The sequence below is a fragment of the Mustela nivalis genome (genome assembly GCF_964662115.1).
Source record: "Mustela nivalis genome assembly, chromosome: 14".
Classification (NCBI taxonomy): domain Eukaryota; kingdom Metazoa; phylum Chordata; class Mammalia; order Carnivora; family Mustelidae; genus Mustela; species Mustela nivalis.
Genome location: NC_139033.1, coordinates 9,787,001 through 9,804,801, shown reverse-complemented (window position 1 = coordinate 9,804,801; position 17,801 = coordinate 9,787,001). Strand labels below are relative to the sequence as shown.

Below are 17,801 nucleotides of genomic sequence, written 5' to 3'. Positions count from 1 at the left end.
GGGGAAGGACGTGAGGCTTGGCCAATCAAGGCTCATCATGCAGCCTAGGTAGCCAATAGGTCCCGGCAAAGGGGAAATGGGGCGGGGCCGGCAGGGTTGAAGGGACGGTAGGCGGTGGATGGGAGAGCTGGCGCAGCTGCTGTGGTGGCAGCAGCTGAAGTGGCGGCGCTTGCGGTGGTTGCAACAGCTCCAGGCTCGGGGCTTTGGTGGCGGCGGCGCCCGCGGGCTGGGCTTCGCGGTGCGGACCCCGGCGCGCGGTCCGGGTTGCTGGGGCGGCGCGTGTAAGAATCCGAGGGGTGCGAGTGACGGCCTGACGGAGAGGGCAGGGGTCAGGGGTCAGAGGGCGCGGAGTGAGTGGTTGCGTTGTGCACGGGGCAGTGGGAGGCGGGCAGGGCGGTCCCAGACCCGCTGCGGGGAAGTCATCGCGGCGCTTTTCCTCCCTCCAGCCCGGGCCGGGGCTTGGCGCCCGCTCTCCTCCCTCCCGGCTTCCTGGGGCGACCCCCACGCGGGGGCCGGACCAGGGCTGGGAGCACGTGGAGCTGGAGCCCGCATTCCTTGTCCCCCACCCCACCCCGCCATCTGCTCAGCTCCCGCGCGCCCTGAGGCGCCCCACCCACAGAGACTCGTGCCCGGGTCAGGCATGGCTGATGGCCCGCTTTCCTGGGACCTGTCCCCGCGGGTGACCCGTCCCTTCTGGGTCCTCCATAGAGGGAGAAGAAAAGTCCAGCGAAGGAGCCTTGGGCTAGGACTCAGGAGTCCTGCACTGGGTGACCTTGGGCAAGTCCCTTCTCCCCTCTGGGCCTCACTCTTTCCTTCTCTGCAAAATGATGGGCTTGACTTCAAACTGGGGGCCTGGTTCTGCCAGGAGGTAGTGGGAAATGGTTAAGTGGGCATTCAGACTGAGTTCAGACTGCCCTGGTGAAATCTGGGCTCTCCTAGTTTCCTGCTTGTAAAAGGCGGATTAAGTTAACTCCCTTAAGCCCCAGTTTTCCTCATCTGTGAAGTGGGGATATTAGCTAAATAGTATTTCTCAACAGCAGCGCTGTTGACATTTGAGCCACATATTTCTGTACTGTGGTAGGTGTCGCCTGTGCCTTGTAGGATGGATGTTTAGGGGCATCCCTGCCGTCTGCCTAAGAGCACCCCCGCCCCTAGTTATGATAATCAAAAATGTCTCTGTGTGTGTTGCTGGTATGCCCTGGTGGGGAATAATCACCCAAGTTGAGGTCCACAGAGCTAAGATACTGCATGCATTGCAGGCAAAAAGTCGTGACTGAAACAGTAAAAGGAAAAACCTCTAGCCCTTACGATAACAGTGATAAAAATTTAGAACCCTCTTCTCAATAAGATGAGAAGGTTGATTGATTCTCTCTCCTGTAGAATAAACACGGGTCTTGTTAATTGTCAAAGCTGAGTGTTGGATACAAGGAAGTTCCTTTACATAATTCTGTTTTTGAGTATGTTTGAAAATACCTGCGGTAAAAAGTTAAAACAAATAAAACACGTAGTTCTTAAGACAGCCGAATGGTAGCGTCTCATTTGGGATTTCCTTTTGTCTCTCCATTATTGGGACTGCAGAGTAAAATGAATCCCCAGACCTGGGGGAAACTTAAAAGAAGTCTTAACAGGAAGTTGGCTGGGCAGAGAGCAACCGGCTTAGCAAACAGAATGGGGCTCACTTTTGCTGTCTAGTTTTAAGAAGATATTAGACGCACAGGAACTTAACTCTGATGATGTGTGAAAGATGCAAATTGCCAGGTTGCCTTTTAGTGGGTGAGTTTGGAGGCAGACTTGATTGAGCCCAGAAGGCCTCAGCTTGAGGAAGGAACCTGCAGCTGGGTTCAAGTTCAAAGGTCTGCTGTCAGATCTGCTGAGTCTTTACTTTGCATTTGGTCCTACTCAGCGGAAATGGGAATGTGTATAAATAGGAACTGTAACAGGCTAGTTCTGAGTGCTTTAAACTTGGGAGTCCAGGATGAGCACTTTTTCTGTGTGACTCTGGACATCATTTTAAAAAATACTCTTCTTCTTCCTCCTAAAACACCAAAACCTAGGAGAATAATACCTATATAAGAATGAGCTGGGCACGTAGAGGTGATCTGGCATGCTTAACCCTACAAATCAGTGGAGTTAGGTGCTATGTAAATACCAAGGCTGGGTCTTGGAGAAATTGTAGAGTGGTTGATGGGATAACAGATCTGGAACCAGACTGTGTCGTTCAAAGTTGGGCTTTCTAACTGTGGGTTTTTGGGCAAGTTACTTAAATCTCTCTGAGCCTAAAGTCTCCCACTCTGTAATGGGGGCTAGTAATCCTGTTTATTCTTACAAAGTTTCAATTAGGTTTACTTAAAAATTGCTAGGAGAACCCCCAGGAAGTGTTCATGGAGTATGAACTACTATTATTTTAATGGTTGTATTTTTTTTTTACATCTTTAAAATCCTCACAAAACACACAAACAAGGGAAAAGAGGGATGGAGGTAGAACATATTAGCCATAATCTCAATCTCCAGACATAATTACATGTAAATTTTCAGTATTTGTTTTTACAGAGTCTCCTCCCATATTTTTAAAAAATTTATTTTTTTATTTATTTGACACAGAGAGAGAGATCACAAGTAGGCATAAAGGCAGGCAGAGAGAGGGTGGGGAAGCAGGCTCCCGGCAGAGCAGAGAGCCAGATGTGGGGCTCGATCCCAGGACCCTGGGATCATGACCTGAGCGGAAGGCAGAGGCTTTAACCCACTGAGCCACCCAGGCTCTCCTCCTCCCATATTTTAATGCTGTTACTGTAATATTCTTCATTAAGATATAATTCACATACTGTAAAGGATCCACCATTTTAAAGGGTACAGTTCAGTAGTTTTTGGTACATTTGCATGGTTATGCAACCGTTGCTACTCTCTAATTCCAGAACTTTGTCGTCCATAGTGGTTGTATTTTGATAATTGTTTTTCTCTTTTTATCCCCCAACCCCTAGAAGATGCCTCTGATGGAGGAGTTTCTGAAGAGCACCTCTGGGCCAGTGGCTTTGAAAGGAAGCTCAAATCAGAGACTGTTCAAAGCTCTGGACATCGCATCCTGAGGGTTGCCAGAGAGGAGAGCATGGCCGTGAGTTTAGATGACGACGTTCCCCTCATCTTGACCTTGGATGAGGGTGGCGGTGGCCCACTAGCTCCCTCCAACGGCCTGGGCCAAGAAGAGGTGCCTAGCAGAAGTAAGACTGTGGGGTGCGCTGGGGACGGGGCACAGCTTTTCTGTTTCAGGGGGTGAGTTGTGGGCTTGGTGGCCTGGTAGTAGATGCGTGTATGCTAATGCCTGACCCCATGTCTGACCCCTGAGTTCTGACACACACTACTGGGAGACCATGGAGTCCTAATCTAGCTAGTCCTAGACTAGTTCTAGCTTAGGGATGCTTCCAGGGACTGCCTAGGCTGACCTTCCCGGGGCTCTTGCCTCCCTCAGGGCCTTACCTCCCTTGCACTTGAAGTACCCTGGCTTTGTGGATGCTTGGTGAGGACCTTGGGCAAATCTGCTCTTTGGCTAGCTTCCCTGCCCCATTCCATGTTAAAAAAAGAAACAGATTTCAACACCAGCCTCCTCTGCCCAACCTGAAACCGTTGGCAGGAAAGCAGAGATGACTGCTTCTCCACGCATAGCTCAGTCCCTGCATGGCCCAGGACAGGGTGGCGGGGGTGGGGGCTGCGGCAAGCACTGGTCGTGATACATTGATTTGAGGGTTTGGGGTTTTGCTTTGTCTTCCTCTTAAACCAGAGCTGAGCACAAAGTGACCCTAAGAGAGGTGAGCTTTAAATTTTTTACATTTTAATTATGTTTCTGGCACAAGGAGAGACCTTAAAAAGCTTTCTGGTCCTTGTCCCGGAGCCACTGGGTCCAGGAGAATTTAAAATAACTTTCATTTTGTGGAGGGTCCTAAGATGTCAGGGACTCCTGCTTTAGGATGGATGTTGCATCTGCTGGCGGTGCTCCTGAGCCAGCACAGAGGGGTACTGCTCTCCTCCAGTCCACGAGCCTGGCTCTCCCGTCTCCTTTGTCCGGAGAGAACACTGCTGAGTCGCAGGGAACTCTGCAGCCTTCCCTTGGAAGTGTTGAAGAACAGCAGTGATCCTGGGGGTGGGAGTGCTGGTTCCCTATAAACTGGCCTCTCCTTGCTTCAGCATGTTCACCCCACTTAGAGTGGTGAGGCTGGGTGGTCCAGGGAGATTGGAATAGAAATCAGATTCTTCCCTAAGCTCCATTCAGGGCCGAGAAATCAGTGGCTCTGATTTCAGGCTGGCGTCTTAAATGCCCTAGGGCTGGTGGGCTAAGTATAAGGCTCTTTCCTATCTGTTATCTTAACTAAGATCCTTTTGCAGGGTAGGCAGTATTATCCCTATTTGACAGAGGAGGAAACCATGAGTCAGAGAGGTAAAATGACATGCCCAAGGTCACACAGCCAAGCACGTGGTTGAGCATCAGTTTGAACCCAGGACTGTTGGACTCGCCTCCCCCTCCTCCCTTTTTTGCTCTCCTGCTCTCCTGCTCCTCCTCCTGTTCCATCAGGAGCCCTTAATAAATGCAAGCACTAGCCCTTAGCATTTACATATACTAATCTTGTCACAGAACCTCAAGATAAAATTACTGTTATTTCCCATATCACAGAGGAAGGAGCAGCCTCAGAAAGGTTGGGTAACATGTCCAAAGTCACACAGCTAGTAAGCAATAATGCCCCTCTGCCGTCCACCCCCACACCACTGTGTAAAGGTGTTTTGAAGAAAGTGATGTAAATGAATGTGACCTAGTCTTAGCTGCTGCTGCTGCTTTTCCTTTTTTTTTTTATGATTTGGACGCTCAACCGACTGGGGCACCCAGGTTCTCTCCACCCCCCTCCCCAGTCTCAGCTTCAAAGTAGGATACTCCCTAGTGTGGAGGGTGGCCAGGTCCATGGCCAACAAAGGAATGGACTGCAGGGGTAGGCGGTTGACATACTAAGGGTGTGGGTCATTCTGGAAGTAGTCGGGCTCAAGATTCTAAATTGGAATCCTGGTCATTATCTGGGTGCCTCTTTTAAGTCCTTCCACAGCACCAGAGCTGATGGCCCGGGTGTCTGGCTGCCCTGTGGATCAGAGTGGGAAGAGCAACTTAGTTCTGTGTCAAGATCAGATTTTGAACCACTGATGGAGCTTGAGTGGGAATTAGGCCAAGTAGACAATAAAACCGACCTTGGATGGGCCTCTAGTGAGGCTATTCTTGTCTTGGTGAAGTTGGTAGCTTCTTTGGCTGTGAAAAACAATGAAAGGGGCGTTTGTGTCTCATTTGGTTAAGGGACTGCCTTGGGCTGAGGTCATGATCCTGGAGTCCCAGGATCAAGTCCCACATCAGGCTCCCTGGTCAGCAGGGAGTCAGCTTCTCCCTTTGACCCTCCCCCTCTCATGCTCCCTCTCTCTCTCAAAAAAAAAAAAAAAAAAGGAAAAAAGAACAATGAAATATAAAACCGTCAAGGCCCAAAGAAACTGTGCTTTCTGCACAGTGTATTGGTGCCTCAGTTTCCCTTCTTACCCTCTTACTAGGTCATTTGCTCAGACCTCTGGGAACTAATGTATAATCCACAAAGTCTTGTTGGCAAGACGGTGGGGCCTGTCTGAGGGCAGTTTGACCTGTGTTATTTTGTGCTTGGATTTGGCATTGACCTTCTACTCAGCGTCCCCCAACCCTGCTGTCTGAGCAGCATGTCTAAAACTGGACCCAGTACTCTCCACAGCTTGCAGCTCCCCAGGATCTCACTGTCCCCTATGGGAAACAGGCCAAGCTCTTTAGCTAGTGTTCTAGGCCTTGCGTGTTCTGGCACCTTCTTGCCGAAGCAGAATCATTTCCAGCCTTAGCCCCCAGTGTCATACTGCCTTCAGTTTTTCGAAACTACTGTGTCTTAAACCTCTCTGCGTTGCGGGCGACTCTGGAAGGTTTTTCCCAGCCTCCTGTTTAGTGTTGTTGCTTGTTTCCAGTTCCGTCTTGGGAATCCTGCTGATAATCCCATCTCTTTGAAGGCTTCACGGAACCTCCCCTTCCCGACATAGCTAATTACTCACTGCCCTTTTCTGCTTCGGTATCTAGATGAGGCTTCCACGATTACGCTGACTGTGTGGTAATGACTTGTTTAACCATCTGATTACCTCCTGCGCCCCGAGCTCCATTCATCTTCGTATCCCTCAGCTCCATGCCTACTGTATATAGGTCCTCAGCAAATCATGGTGGAAATAAACCTCTCTGGGTTTCTGGAGCCTTGTAGCTGGCTCGTGCGTGTGGCTGTCAGGGCCCTGGTCAGAAGTGGGCGACATCTCCCCCTTTGTCTTCTCCTAACCAGTGCTTGGAGCCTCACTGCTCAAGGCCGATTGCCCTGGAGGCGGCCACTGTCGCCCCCAGGCTGTGGCTAACATAAACCCTTGCAGTGTCAAGGAGTTGGCTGAATTCACACAGCAGAACTGGCAGCTATGCGGGCATGAACCACTGAGACCCAAGCCAGCTTTCTAAGAGTGTGAGCCTTGCTCGAGCTTGGGCCCCTGCCCAACCAGCAGCTGTCACAGGCCTTCTGGCGGCTCTGTACCTGTGTCCTCCTTTGTGGAGGACATGGCAGCTGGAGCGACCATGACGTATAGCACAGAGTGGGGGCTTAAGCCACCCAAGTTCATTTTCTGACAGTTTTGGAAGCTGGAAGTCCAAGATCAAGGTATCAGCAGGGTTAGTTTTCTTTTCTGAGACCTCCTGCTTTCCCTGAAGACAGCCGCCTTCCGACTGTGTCCTCACATGCTCGTCCCTTAGTCTGGGTGTCTGGGTCCTCATCCATTTTTACAAGGACACCAGTCAGATTGGATGAGGGCCCAGCCACAGGACCTCATTTTACCTTAATCACCTCTTTAAAATACAGCCACATTCTGAGGTCCTGGGGTTAGAACTTCAACATGGGAAGTTTCGGGGGACACAGTTCAGCCTGTAACCCTCCTTGCCCTCTCCTCACATGCGCGTGCGCAGGAACCTGGCAGTGCTGCCTGTGACCTTTGACCCTGCACGGGGGCGGGAGAGGAGGGGGTTCCGTGCTGGGGCGTTATCTCGGCAGGACACTGGAGGGTTGGGATCATTTTTTCTTTTTTCCCTTTGTGGGCAAGAATGGATTTTATCCAAGACTCAGATGTCTTTGGGCTCTAAGAGCGGCTGCCGAAATGCTAATGAGTGACTCATCGGCAGAAGATGTCGACTTGATAAAGGAGGCAGGTAGAAGCAGAGGTATTTAAAGCCTGGAAATTAGGAATAACCTTGAAAACGGGCAGTGGAGCTGGCACTTGACAGGCTGGTTTCAAAATAGCTCACGGTGTGCACCGCGTACCCAGCAGTGGTCTAGACGGCCGCTACGCCACAGCGTCTGAGCGCTCGGGGCAGGACAAAGTATTTTCCAAGGGAGTTCTGGACACACTCAGCTTTTGCCTGCTCATTGCCTTTTGGTCCAACAGTTGCCTGGGGCTGCGCTCTGTGCTTTCTCTGCATATAAAAAGGATTGGGGTCGAGGGGAGTAGCTGAGACACTTCATGTCATGGGGCTACTCTGGTGCCAGTGGTCCCTGGTCCCTGGTTTCCAGGTGACAAGCCATGCAGGGATAATGCCTAAGGTAACAGGGAAGAGGAGCCCCCTCTTCCTCCTTCACCCTGATGCCTGATATGCTGTTGGGACTTCCTTCACTCATTCCATATCTAGCAATTCCTTTACTCATTCCCTATCTAGCAATGTAGAGGGCAACTGCCCCCTTATAGGGGGCCAGCATGTGACATCCTGGCTCCTTTGCCAGAGTCTTCATGCAGTCGGCACCAGGCTCAGTCAAGGTGGGCCAGAGCCATTGGCCTTGGGGCAGGAATAGCCAGGATGATCTGGGAAAGAGCAGGGGCGCAGTCCACCCAACGACCAACCCCACAGGTGAACTCTGCATCGCAGAAATCTGGGGCTGTAGTTTTTGCCCAATGTCCTTGCCGAAGAGTGAACTCTACCCAAGGGACTCATGTAGCTTTTGTTCCTTATGATAGCCTGGGTGGGGGACTGGTTCAGCATGCGGGCTCTAGAGTCAAGCTCCAGGGTGCCAGCCCGAGCTACACAGGGATCTTTGCCTCTGTAAGCCTCAGCCTCCTCATCTGTAGAGTGGGGTCATGCTAGCTTCTCCTAGGAGGGTTGCTGGGAGGTAGTGAGATCACGTGCATGCTCTCCCCATGAGACATGCTCAGCCAGTCATAGGTGGTGGCGTCATGTCCGGAGAATGGGCTGCTGCTTTGGAACATCATGGTACATGAGCAGGAGTCCTGAACGCAGGCCAGGATCTGAATCCTGTCTGCTTCACTCCTGGCCCACGGGTGGCCACGGGTGAGCCAGGAAGCAGTGGCAGCGTGGCAGCTGGAAGCCAAACAGCAATTAGATTTTCACAGCCTCCCAGGGAGCCTGGGCATTTGGCTCCACAGAGTCATTCCCCAGGCTTTCTTCGGGCCTCACTAAGGCAGAACGTTGGTGTCACCAGGCCCACGGAGGCACCCATTAAAATGAGCAAGCAGGCGGCCTGCGGGGTTCCAGCCTCCTAACCCAGACTTGAAGCCTTTCGCTTCCTCAGCCCTCCACATCTTCACAGGGGATCGTGTCTGTTGCCTCGGGCCCCCCTGCCATGAAATGCCATCTCTCCCCTCCACGCTCAGGACACCGCCACGGCGAAATGGCAGTCAGGGCAGCTGGGTGCAGGCTGGAGCGCGGGCTGCCCTGTTCTCTCCCCATCGCCTCGCGTTTGCTCCGGAGTGCTCCGGCAGCCAGAGCAGCTGGCTTCTCAGCTTCCAAGTCAGGGAGGGAACCTGGGAGGGCCTTGATGGCTCACAGCAGTGCGTCTCTGGGGGCTCCTGATGGCCGCGTCCTCCCTGAGGCTGCCTCGAAGGGTGGCCCAGGGGGGAAGCCCAGGCTCTTGAGGGGAACCCCCAAGGCTGATGGCGGTTCCCAGACTGACTCCATCCCACCTTGGTGTTCAGAAAGCCCACGGGGTGGTTCTCCATTCTTATCCCTTTGCTGGGGCAAATTCCCTGATTTGGACACTATTTCACTCCTTCCCTTCTCTCCTGGTCAATCCAAGCCAAGTAAGGTCTTACATGATAAAGATCACGGCTCTTGGGTGCGATGCCCCTACCGTGTGCCCAGCAGTGTTCAGAGGCTCTTTGCTCATGCTGGTGCTCTCTTTGGATGCTTCCAGTGGATGTGCGTTGCTGGCACCTTCAGGATCCCTGTCCGACAGGCGAGGAAACTGATGCTCTGGGAGGTTGGAAACTTCCCCAAGGTCACGCAGCCAGGAAGTGCCATGGCATCGACTTAGGTCTTCTAACCCCAGACTCTGGCCCTTACCTCAAGTGCCACATGCCAAGAGGTAAACTCTGTGGGAAGAGGGAGAATTTTAGGCTCAATTTTCTTTTCCAAAAGGAAGTCGGTTTCCCTCTCTCTCTCTCTCTCTCTCTTTTTTTTTTTTTTAACTTTTATTTCCTACGAGGCACATTCTTCTAAATTGGAGTTCCATACCTAGAGCTCCTTTTCATACTGTAAAAATATCCAAGCCAATGGGGTGTCATTGTACAAACAGTTGGATCCTCACAGAGGAACCAGGAAACATGGGCAAGTAAAAAACCAGACCACAAAGGACACCCACGACTCCCCCCAGTAGAAAACTCCGGCTCTCTCCGCCACACAAGCCCTTCCTCATCTCTTCCTTCACACAGGCATTGGGCTCAACTTTCCTTCATGGTGGTGGGGCTGAACATGAGAACTTGGAGGAGTCCAGATTGGAGAAGAGAAAAGGACGAAGGAACACCAGCTTGGGAGTGTGGCATGACGCTCAGAAGGCTGGCTGGGGGCCCTGAGGTGGGTGACCCCCTGAGGTCAGTGGTTCCTGGGATAGGCGACCCCCACATCCGGGCCCTCCTGCAGGAGGATGTCCTTGGACTGGATAACTGAGTTACGTCATGGGTGTTCGGGCTGCCTTGGGCACCGAGGACCCCTTTTGCCTTGTTTGTGCTTTGTGGGAAGGACTTATTTCGCTGGAAATGCACGCACTTCCCTCTCTTCGAACCACTTGAGAAGATCTGGTTCAGGGGAACTGAACCTGTAGCGTAGGTGCTGGGGCCCGGCGGGCCTGGGCCATTGCTTCCTGGTGCTGCCGCTCCTGCTGCCCCTTCCTTCACTCTGGCACCTGCTGCTGTGTAGGCCCACAGGCTGGTCGTTACCAGATTTTCCATGGCATCAGGAGAAGTCAAAACCTACACTTTTAGGGGCATTTGGGTGGCTCAGTGGGTTAAGCCACTGCCTTCGGCTCAGGTCATGATCCCAGGGTTCTGGGATCAAGTCCTGCATCAGGCTCCTTGCTCAGCGGGGAGCCTGCTTCTCTCTCTGCCTCTGCCTGCTATTCCGTCTGCTTGTGCTCTCTCCCTTTCTCTCTCTCTCTCTCTGACAAATAAATAAAAAAATCTTAAAAGAAAAAAACAGCTACACTTTTAATCAGAAGTCTTCTGACTTTTAAGTGTCAGTAACCAGTTCTCATTTCTTAAACACAGCCGACCAAATAAAATCTGGTCAGTGGGCTGCTGCTTTATGACCGCTGAGCGAGAGCCCACCAAGTCAGCCTCGGCTTTCTGTTCAGAACCAGCCACCTCAAAGTCAGAAAACAGTATACAGCTGACCAAGGGACTGTGGCCCATAAGATGTTCTTGACCTTTGGGTGGCATTCAGTGGGACTTGGAACTGGCCGGGAGGTTTTTCTCTCTGCTTCCACATGATTGGCCCAGAGGAAGCCCAGATTTCATCCATCTGTGGCCTGGAGGCCGGAGCTGGGGGGTAGGCGTGCCTTGGGCACGGAAGGATGAGAGCACAGAACAGGCAGGAGCATCGTCCACAAACGCCTTTGTCTTCCTTTTCTGTTTATCCTTTCCTTCCTCTGGGTTGCGATTTCTGTGACTGCTGGAGGACCCACTTCCCATTCGTCTCATCTGCATTCTGTCCAACTTAAAGATTCTCCTCTTTGTTCTTAGCTATTTGAACCAAGCTGGCTGGGACTTTTTTTTGGGGGGGCTTTTACTTTGAGATGTAGAACATTCAAGCTTAGAAATCAAAAAAAGTAATAGTCTAATAGCTAGTATCCGTCTCCTAATTCTTCTTATGTTAACAATCACTGCCTTCTTGTCAACTGAAAAACGAACTAGAGCTTTTCAGCTGGTGGGCGCGTTATTTCTGAAGAACATAGAACAGCCACTATGGAGGTTGGAAGGAAAGAGTCAGATGTATGGCTTGTGAAGGACCGATGGTCTGGTTGGCCTCCAGGCAAATGAGTACAAAGCGCGTTCCTTTTGCAGCGTATATTATAGCCGTGGAAGCGATTTGGAGGTCAGGAGAAGAAGGAAGGCAGGGGAGGTGGGATATGGGGCAGGCAGAGTCGGGCTTTCTGATTTGGGGCTGGAGTGGCAGCAGCAGAAGCTCTAGAGAGACTGTGTTTGAGTGGGCGGAGTCTTTCAGGAAATGCACAGGGAGTCAAGATTGTCCCGGAGGAAGGGACCAGGGGGGCAGAGGCCTGGAGGTGTCGAGTGGGTGGGTGTGGGGGGTGCTTGGGTTAAAGGTTGGGGAGGAGACATACTGGCTTCTGATCTTGAAGGTTCTGTCGCCCTCTGCCCTTGGGGCCAGGCCAGGGAGCTAGGACCTCATCCCGGGTGACGGTGAAGCCCCGAGAGGGTGCTCTCAGCAGGAGAGTGACACGGTCATGTTTCCGGGAAGTGTCTGAGAATTCATGCAGGCCGCCCTGCGAGGAGTGTTTGGAGCCGGGTGTGGTGGCCTGGGGACCTGGTGGACCTGTTTTGTTCGGCCCAAACAGTGTTTTCAGAAGTGGCTTCACTGCGCAGGCCCAACGCTTGATCATGGGATGAGCACGTAGCACCCGTGGTCTCACACACCCCAGCTTCCCCTGGTTGTTACCCGCTGGGGGCCTGTAGGCATTTGAGTTTGTTGCCTTCGGAGTAAATTCTGGCGGGGACAGTGCTGGTGGGGACGGCCAGGGGTGGTTAAGAGTACGCGCTCGAGGGTCGAGCCAGCTGCGTGTGAATCTGCTCTGCCTTTAATGTCGTGGGTTAAACAAGGTGGCATACCGCAGACCATCCGTGTGGTGCCTGCTTTATACCAGAAGGAGCCCTTGGTGGATGCAAGCCATTATTAGGGACAAAGCAGGCAGACCTATTTTCTGGAGGGCCTAGAATGCCAATAGTAGGGGTTTGAACTTGATCGAGGAGGGCAAGGGAGCTTCTGTGTCTGTCTGGGCCAGAAAGTGACATGATGACAGAGCAGCATCTCCCCTGTGACCCTTGCCAACTCTGTCTGCCTTCCCCAGCCACCATGATGCTCTTCCTTAGAAACCCTGAGGTGGGCGAGCCCTGAATAGGAATGACTTTTCTCCCTGGGCATTGGGAGGTGGGTGGAGAGGAAACTCCCCGAGTGGCCTGTAGCAGCAGGAGCCAGGATTGGCATTTTTCTGTCCTTCCCGACCAGGCTCTGGCCCTCCCCAGGGCCGGGCCCTGCACATAGCCTTGGAGCTCAGCTCCCTGCCTGCCTCGTGTTGGGCCCTCAGGAAACATCTGGGCCATACAGAACTGAGGAGTACTCGCACAGGCTCACCTGGCCTGGGGAGTAGGGCAGTGCCTCCTAGACACATCAGGGACTGCGTCCAACACGGGGAAAGGGGTCAGGAAAAGAAGAGCGAGGTTGGGATGAGTCTGTTCCGCTGTGCCCGGGCCCACCATGCCTTTCCTAGTCCCACCGCGCCAAGCCCTTAGAATCAGAAAGGACCTACTCTCCTGATCTAAAAAAGCATGGCCTCCGACTGCATCCGGCAGATAAGTTTCTGCTTTGTTCCTGCGCGCTGACACAGCGCCTGAACAATCCATTGTAATCGAGGGTTGATCAGGAAGTTCTCAGTCGGCTCAGCCGGGAAGCTACATCTAACTTTGTCTGTCGTCCCAAATGATAAAGCCTTCACGGGGTGCATTTCCCCTCCGGGGTAAAGAGGAGTCGGAGTCTGTCCTTGTAGCCACCCTTCATGTACCGAGGAAGTGAATACAGCTGGGGTATTTGGATTGCACATTAAAAAAAAATACATTTTAATATATTTATATTTGTTTAAATATATTTAAAGTATAATTAAAAAAAAATATATATATATATATATCTGAGCTGTAAAAGCAAGCACAAAGCATAATATTGCAGCCCTAATATCTTTTCATTTTTGTTTTAGAAGGCGTGATTTAGGGGTTTTGTATTTCCAAGAAAGCCTCAGTTATGTTTGGGGATTCTCCTAGGTGAAGGCGCGGTGACTTCTGGACCTATCCTCGCAGACACCTCCCACGAGTGCTCTGTGGGCTCCGCCCCTACTCCCAGGTCCAACAGTGAATCCAGTAGCTGCCAATCCGTGCCCTTTATGCTGCTTTGAAGTCTGTCTTCCCCCGAGCCACTGTCCTTACTCTTCTGTTAGCGGCAGCAAGCGCTGTGACACTGGCTTACTGAAGGAGAAGCTGTGTGCAGTCATGTTTCAGTTGGTTTACGCCTGCAGGCCTTGTGAAGTAACGACGTGCATCCCCATTTTGCAAATGGGCAGTTGGAGGTGCGGAAGGCGAAGCTGAGTGGGGCCCGTTCGTTCCGTCCCTGATGGTGGGCGTTCGGGCAGACTGGTGTGTGGCAAGCCTTAATCCCAGACCCTGCCACCTCTGCTCTCGGGCCTTGCCCGGCAGGACCGCATCTCTGCTCAGTCTCCAGTGGCCTTGAAAGTTTCACTAACCTCAGAGTGTAGACCAGGAAACCATAAGCTTCCTCCCACTCCCATGGTGAAGGTTAGGCCAAGTTCTCGGATCAAGTGTAAGATGAAGCCCTTTGAAACCAAGTACTCTGACCCACCTTCCTTGCCTTGCTCTGAGGCCCTGGCAGGGGTCCCGGTACTTTGCAGGCCATGAGAAATTTCTTCTCAGTTACACTCGGTGCTGACTGAATCCATAATCAGAAGTCTTAAAACGTGGCACCACTCACATAATCTCATTTGTTTTCTCATTTATTTTTTTGAGATTTTATTTATTTATTTATTTATTAAAGGTTTTATTTATTTATTTGACGGAGAAAGAGATCACAAGTAGGCAGAGGGGCAGGCAGAGGGAGAGGGGGAAGCAGGCTCCCTGCTGAGCAGAGAACCCGATGTGGGGCTCGATCCCAGGACCGTGAGATCATGACCTGAGCTGAAGGCAGAGGCTTAACCCCCCGAGCCACCCAGGCACCCCAAGATTTTGTTTATTTATTTGGGGGAGAGAAAGGGTAAGAGAAAGCATGAGAGGGGAGAGGGTCAGAGGGACAAGCAGACTCCCCGTGGCTGGGAGCCCAATGTGGGACTCAATCCCGAGACTCCAGGATCACGACCTGAGCTGAAGGCAGATGCTTAACCAACTGAGCCACCCAGGCATCCTTGTTTTCTCATTTAAACCACTTTCAGTACCAGTGTCGCCATGGGCTGCTGTCACCTGCTTTTGATCTAGCCCTACCCCAACTTTCTCCAGCTAAAGACCTTTGTCCTTTTCTTCTACCCAGCCTTCCCCAGGCCTCCCAAACCAGTTAGGGTAGTGGCTGCCCGTCCACACCCTCGCACTCTCTACGCCATCTGTGCCTCCTTCTCTGCTCTCCAGGCACAGAGGCCCCTTCCCTCCGCAGCACCTGCATGCGATAGATCTGATTGATGTCTTATGGGCTGGATCGAGGTTTGCTTTGCACCATGGTGCGTTCCTAAAGGTTGTAAGAAAGTGGAATTTTGGTGAAGTAGATAATTTAAAATACGGGCAAGAGGGCTGAGTTTGACAAAGCGTCTTCACGTCGTGATTTATACGCCCGAGTTCATCTGGTGTCGAGTTGGGTTTTATAAACCAAGTTCCTTTCAATCAGGGTTCAGCCTGTTTGTGGGTGTCTTTCCAGTGTCTCTGTGATGCCCATTCAGGGCGGCTGGGTTGGACAGGGCAGGAAGGCGCTGTGCCCCCCTCGATGTAATGTCTGGGTAGGCGCTGCTGTTTTGGGTGTTGATATGGGGCACGGATGTACCTCTTTCTGGTGGTACAAGTTTTGCAAAGGCAGAGACCGTGACTTTTCTACTCATAGCCGGAGCACTTCATAAACAGATGTGAAGTCATGTGTCTGGGAGTGACTCACCGGGTTCACAGAATATCCAGTGACTCTGTGGGTCACAGCGCAGCCAGCTCCGGCAGCCATCTGTGGTGACAAGAAGACTCATCCACATGTGATGGGTCAGAAATAGTCCAGGCAGGGCCTGGTCCTTGCTGCCCCTGAGAAGAGCTGACTTTTTGGATGGTTCTAGCACTTCGCATTTCTCCGGGAGCCCACACCTGTCCCATGTCCCATAATAGCCGTGGCGGCCTGGGGTGTTCGGCGCCCACCTTCCCACCCCGCACCCCACCACCCTGCCATTGGTAGGCTGCCTTTTTTTCTCCTGCTGTAATCTCTCTTTTTGTTGGATTGGGTATTTATTTAAAAAAAAAAAAAATTTTTTTTTTTTTTTTTAAATTCCTTTAGCTCTTGCTGAAAATCAGCTTGGGCAGAGTGGTGGTGCTCAGTGCTGGCTAATGGCTTGGAGCCCCTCCAAGCTGCCGGATGTGTTGGCTCTCACTTGTGGGTGGTCGTCGACAAGCGTGATGTCTCCTCTCTGTGACTCCCGAGGGTGCCCTCTTCTTGCCGGCTCGGCTGTTCACACTTGGCTGGCTGGCCTTGTCGTTGGCAATCGTGGTTTTTACGGCGCATCCCGGGGCTGGTCTGGTCGCCTCGACAGGGCCCAGATTTGTTCAGTACGAGAGCCCATTCGGCCTCTGGGCCCTTTGGCCCGTGTGCTCGTGTTGCAGGTTATTTTGTGCTGTTTTTGACGGGGAGCTCAGATGCTGGCCCAGGGTGCCTAGAGACTCCAAGTCTACAGACCGGTGGCTTGGGAGAACTCTCAGGTCGTTAGAGATGTGGGTGTGTGTTGTGTGGGCGATGTTGTCTGCTGGCACTCTCCAACCATCTGTCGCTTCTTCAAAGGCTGTTAGTCTACAGAGAAGGATGGGGTTGAAATTCCGGGGTCCTCGGCTGGTAGCTGCATAAGCTCCAGTGAGGAGCTGAGCCTCAGTTTCTACATCTGTAAAATGGGGATAAGAATACCTCCATTCAGGGTTAACATAAAGATTAAGTGGGAAATTCCATGTAACATGGTCTAGGACCAACTCAGTAAATAGTAACAAAGTGTCAGGGTTTCATTTTCAACAAAGTGGCGATGTTTCCCCTTCCTGAACCCTGAGTAGGCCATTTAAGGACTCTGGATGGAGAGCTCTAACATGCTCTTCCTCTTATTAAATCCCTGACTTCCTCTTAAGGAGTTGTTAGCTGGTTTTGATAGTGTCTTAAATGGTAAATGGAAGAAAGTTCACTTCCTTGACCACCTTGTCCCGGGCACACTACAGGGAGCGTTTACTTCAAGCAGCTCTGTGTCTCCCCCACTTGTTAGGTTGGCCTCTTGGTTTCCATTGTGTTTGTCTCTATCCGCGATGCCTCTTTTGGGCTGCCTGCCTCACTCGACAGGAAGGGAAACTGAGGAAAAAGGAAGGGGAGGCTGAGGGCAGTGCCTGGCCACTGACTGCACAGGCTCTCGGCCCCGTTGGCTCCTGTAGAAGCAGCAGGTCTCGGACAAGGGGCATGCCTCAGCCCTCCAGCTCTCTGCGGGATGTCGGCCTCTGACCACTGTCACTTCCCCAAGAGGCCCAGGCCTCTGGCCGCCGCACTCCTTGTTGCTGCTCCTCGGGCAGGGCTGCCAGCAGCCACCGAAGGTCCAGATGCTGGGGCGCGGCCAGTGTCTGTGCGAGCCCCACGGAGGCAGCCCGGCAGGTGCTCCCAGGCAGGGGCTGGTGCAGACGCAGATCCATGCTGACGCCTCCGCTGACACCTCAGGGGCGTTGTGGAGAATGAGTTTCATGGCCAGAAGCGTCTTCCGAATGCCGCTTGTCTGCTGAGCTCTCGTGGGGGCTCTGGAAGTGCCCGCGTGTGGTGAAAAATGTCTCCTCTCCTGGGTCACCCTTCCACAGCTCCCTTCCCTGTCCCTGCGTGGTTCACAATTAGCATTTCTGATGCTTCCAAGTGAACATGGGACAGATGTTCGCACAGGTGCTGTACTCCTCACTGGGTAAACAGAGTGGGGCTTGCAGCCTGTGTGTGTGTGTGTGTGTGTGTGTGTGTGTGTGAAGCATTTGGCGGGGGGAGGCTTCTGATGGGTGTGCAGAAAGTGTTTTGCACATGGTAGGTGCTCAGTAAATCCTTGGTGATGAGTGACAGTCCGAGTGAAAGCCCTTTGTTTCCATAAACCCAGTGACGCAGGGGCAGGAAGCAGAATTGCAAGCCGAGTCTTGACGATCACAGATGAAGGAGGGAGAGATACCATCCTGCCTGCGGGCATCCAGCAGCTGCTTCTTCCCTCTCCGCCGGCAGAAGGGGTGGGGGTCTGTGGGGGCACACAGTCGTGGCCGGCGCGGAGTGGTGAGGAGGCTTAGGTAGCGGAGGTGAGCGTGGTGGCTCCCGGCGGGGCACCTGCCCTGCACAGATGTGCTCACGGTGCTGCCCGGGGAGACTGAACTTGAGGTTTTGCTGTGTGCAGCGTCTGTAGATGGGGTTGTGAGGTTCACCAAGACGGGCCGCCTCATAGGTGCTT

At 52.5% G+C, this 17,801-nt stretch overlaps 1 protein-coding gene across 10 annotated transcripts in view; it reads left to right on the top strand.

Moving 5' to 3' along the window:
- The first annotated feature begins 70 nt into the window (after positions 1–70).
- TPCN1 (two pore segment channel 1) overlaps positions 71–17,801 on the top strand; it is a 59,114-nt gene continuing 41,383 nt past the window's right edge. For 2 of the 10 annotated variants that reach the window (XR_014302892.1, XM_082699433.1), the window contains exons 1-2: positions 95–281; positions 2,982–3,215. Coding sequence is in view for 8 of the 10 variants with exons in the window: in XM_082699433.1 (XP_082555559.1) it covers positions 119–281; positions 2,982–3,215 (397 nt within the window). In the remaining 2 variants the exon portion in view is untranslated. Of the gene's footprint in view, positions 297–2,978; positions 3,216–17,801 lie in introns of all 10 variants that reach the window. The other 8 variants (XR_014302891.1, XM_082699435.1, XM_082699438.1 and 5 more) reach the window with 8 other exon arrangements.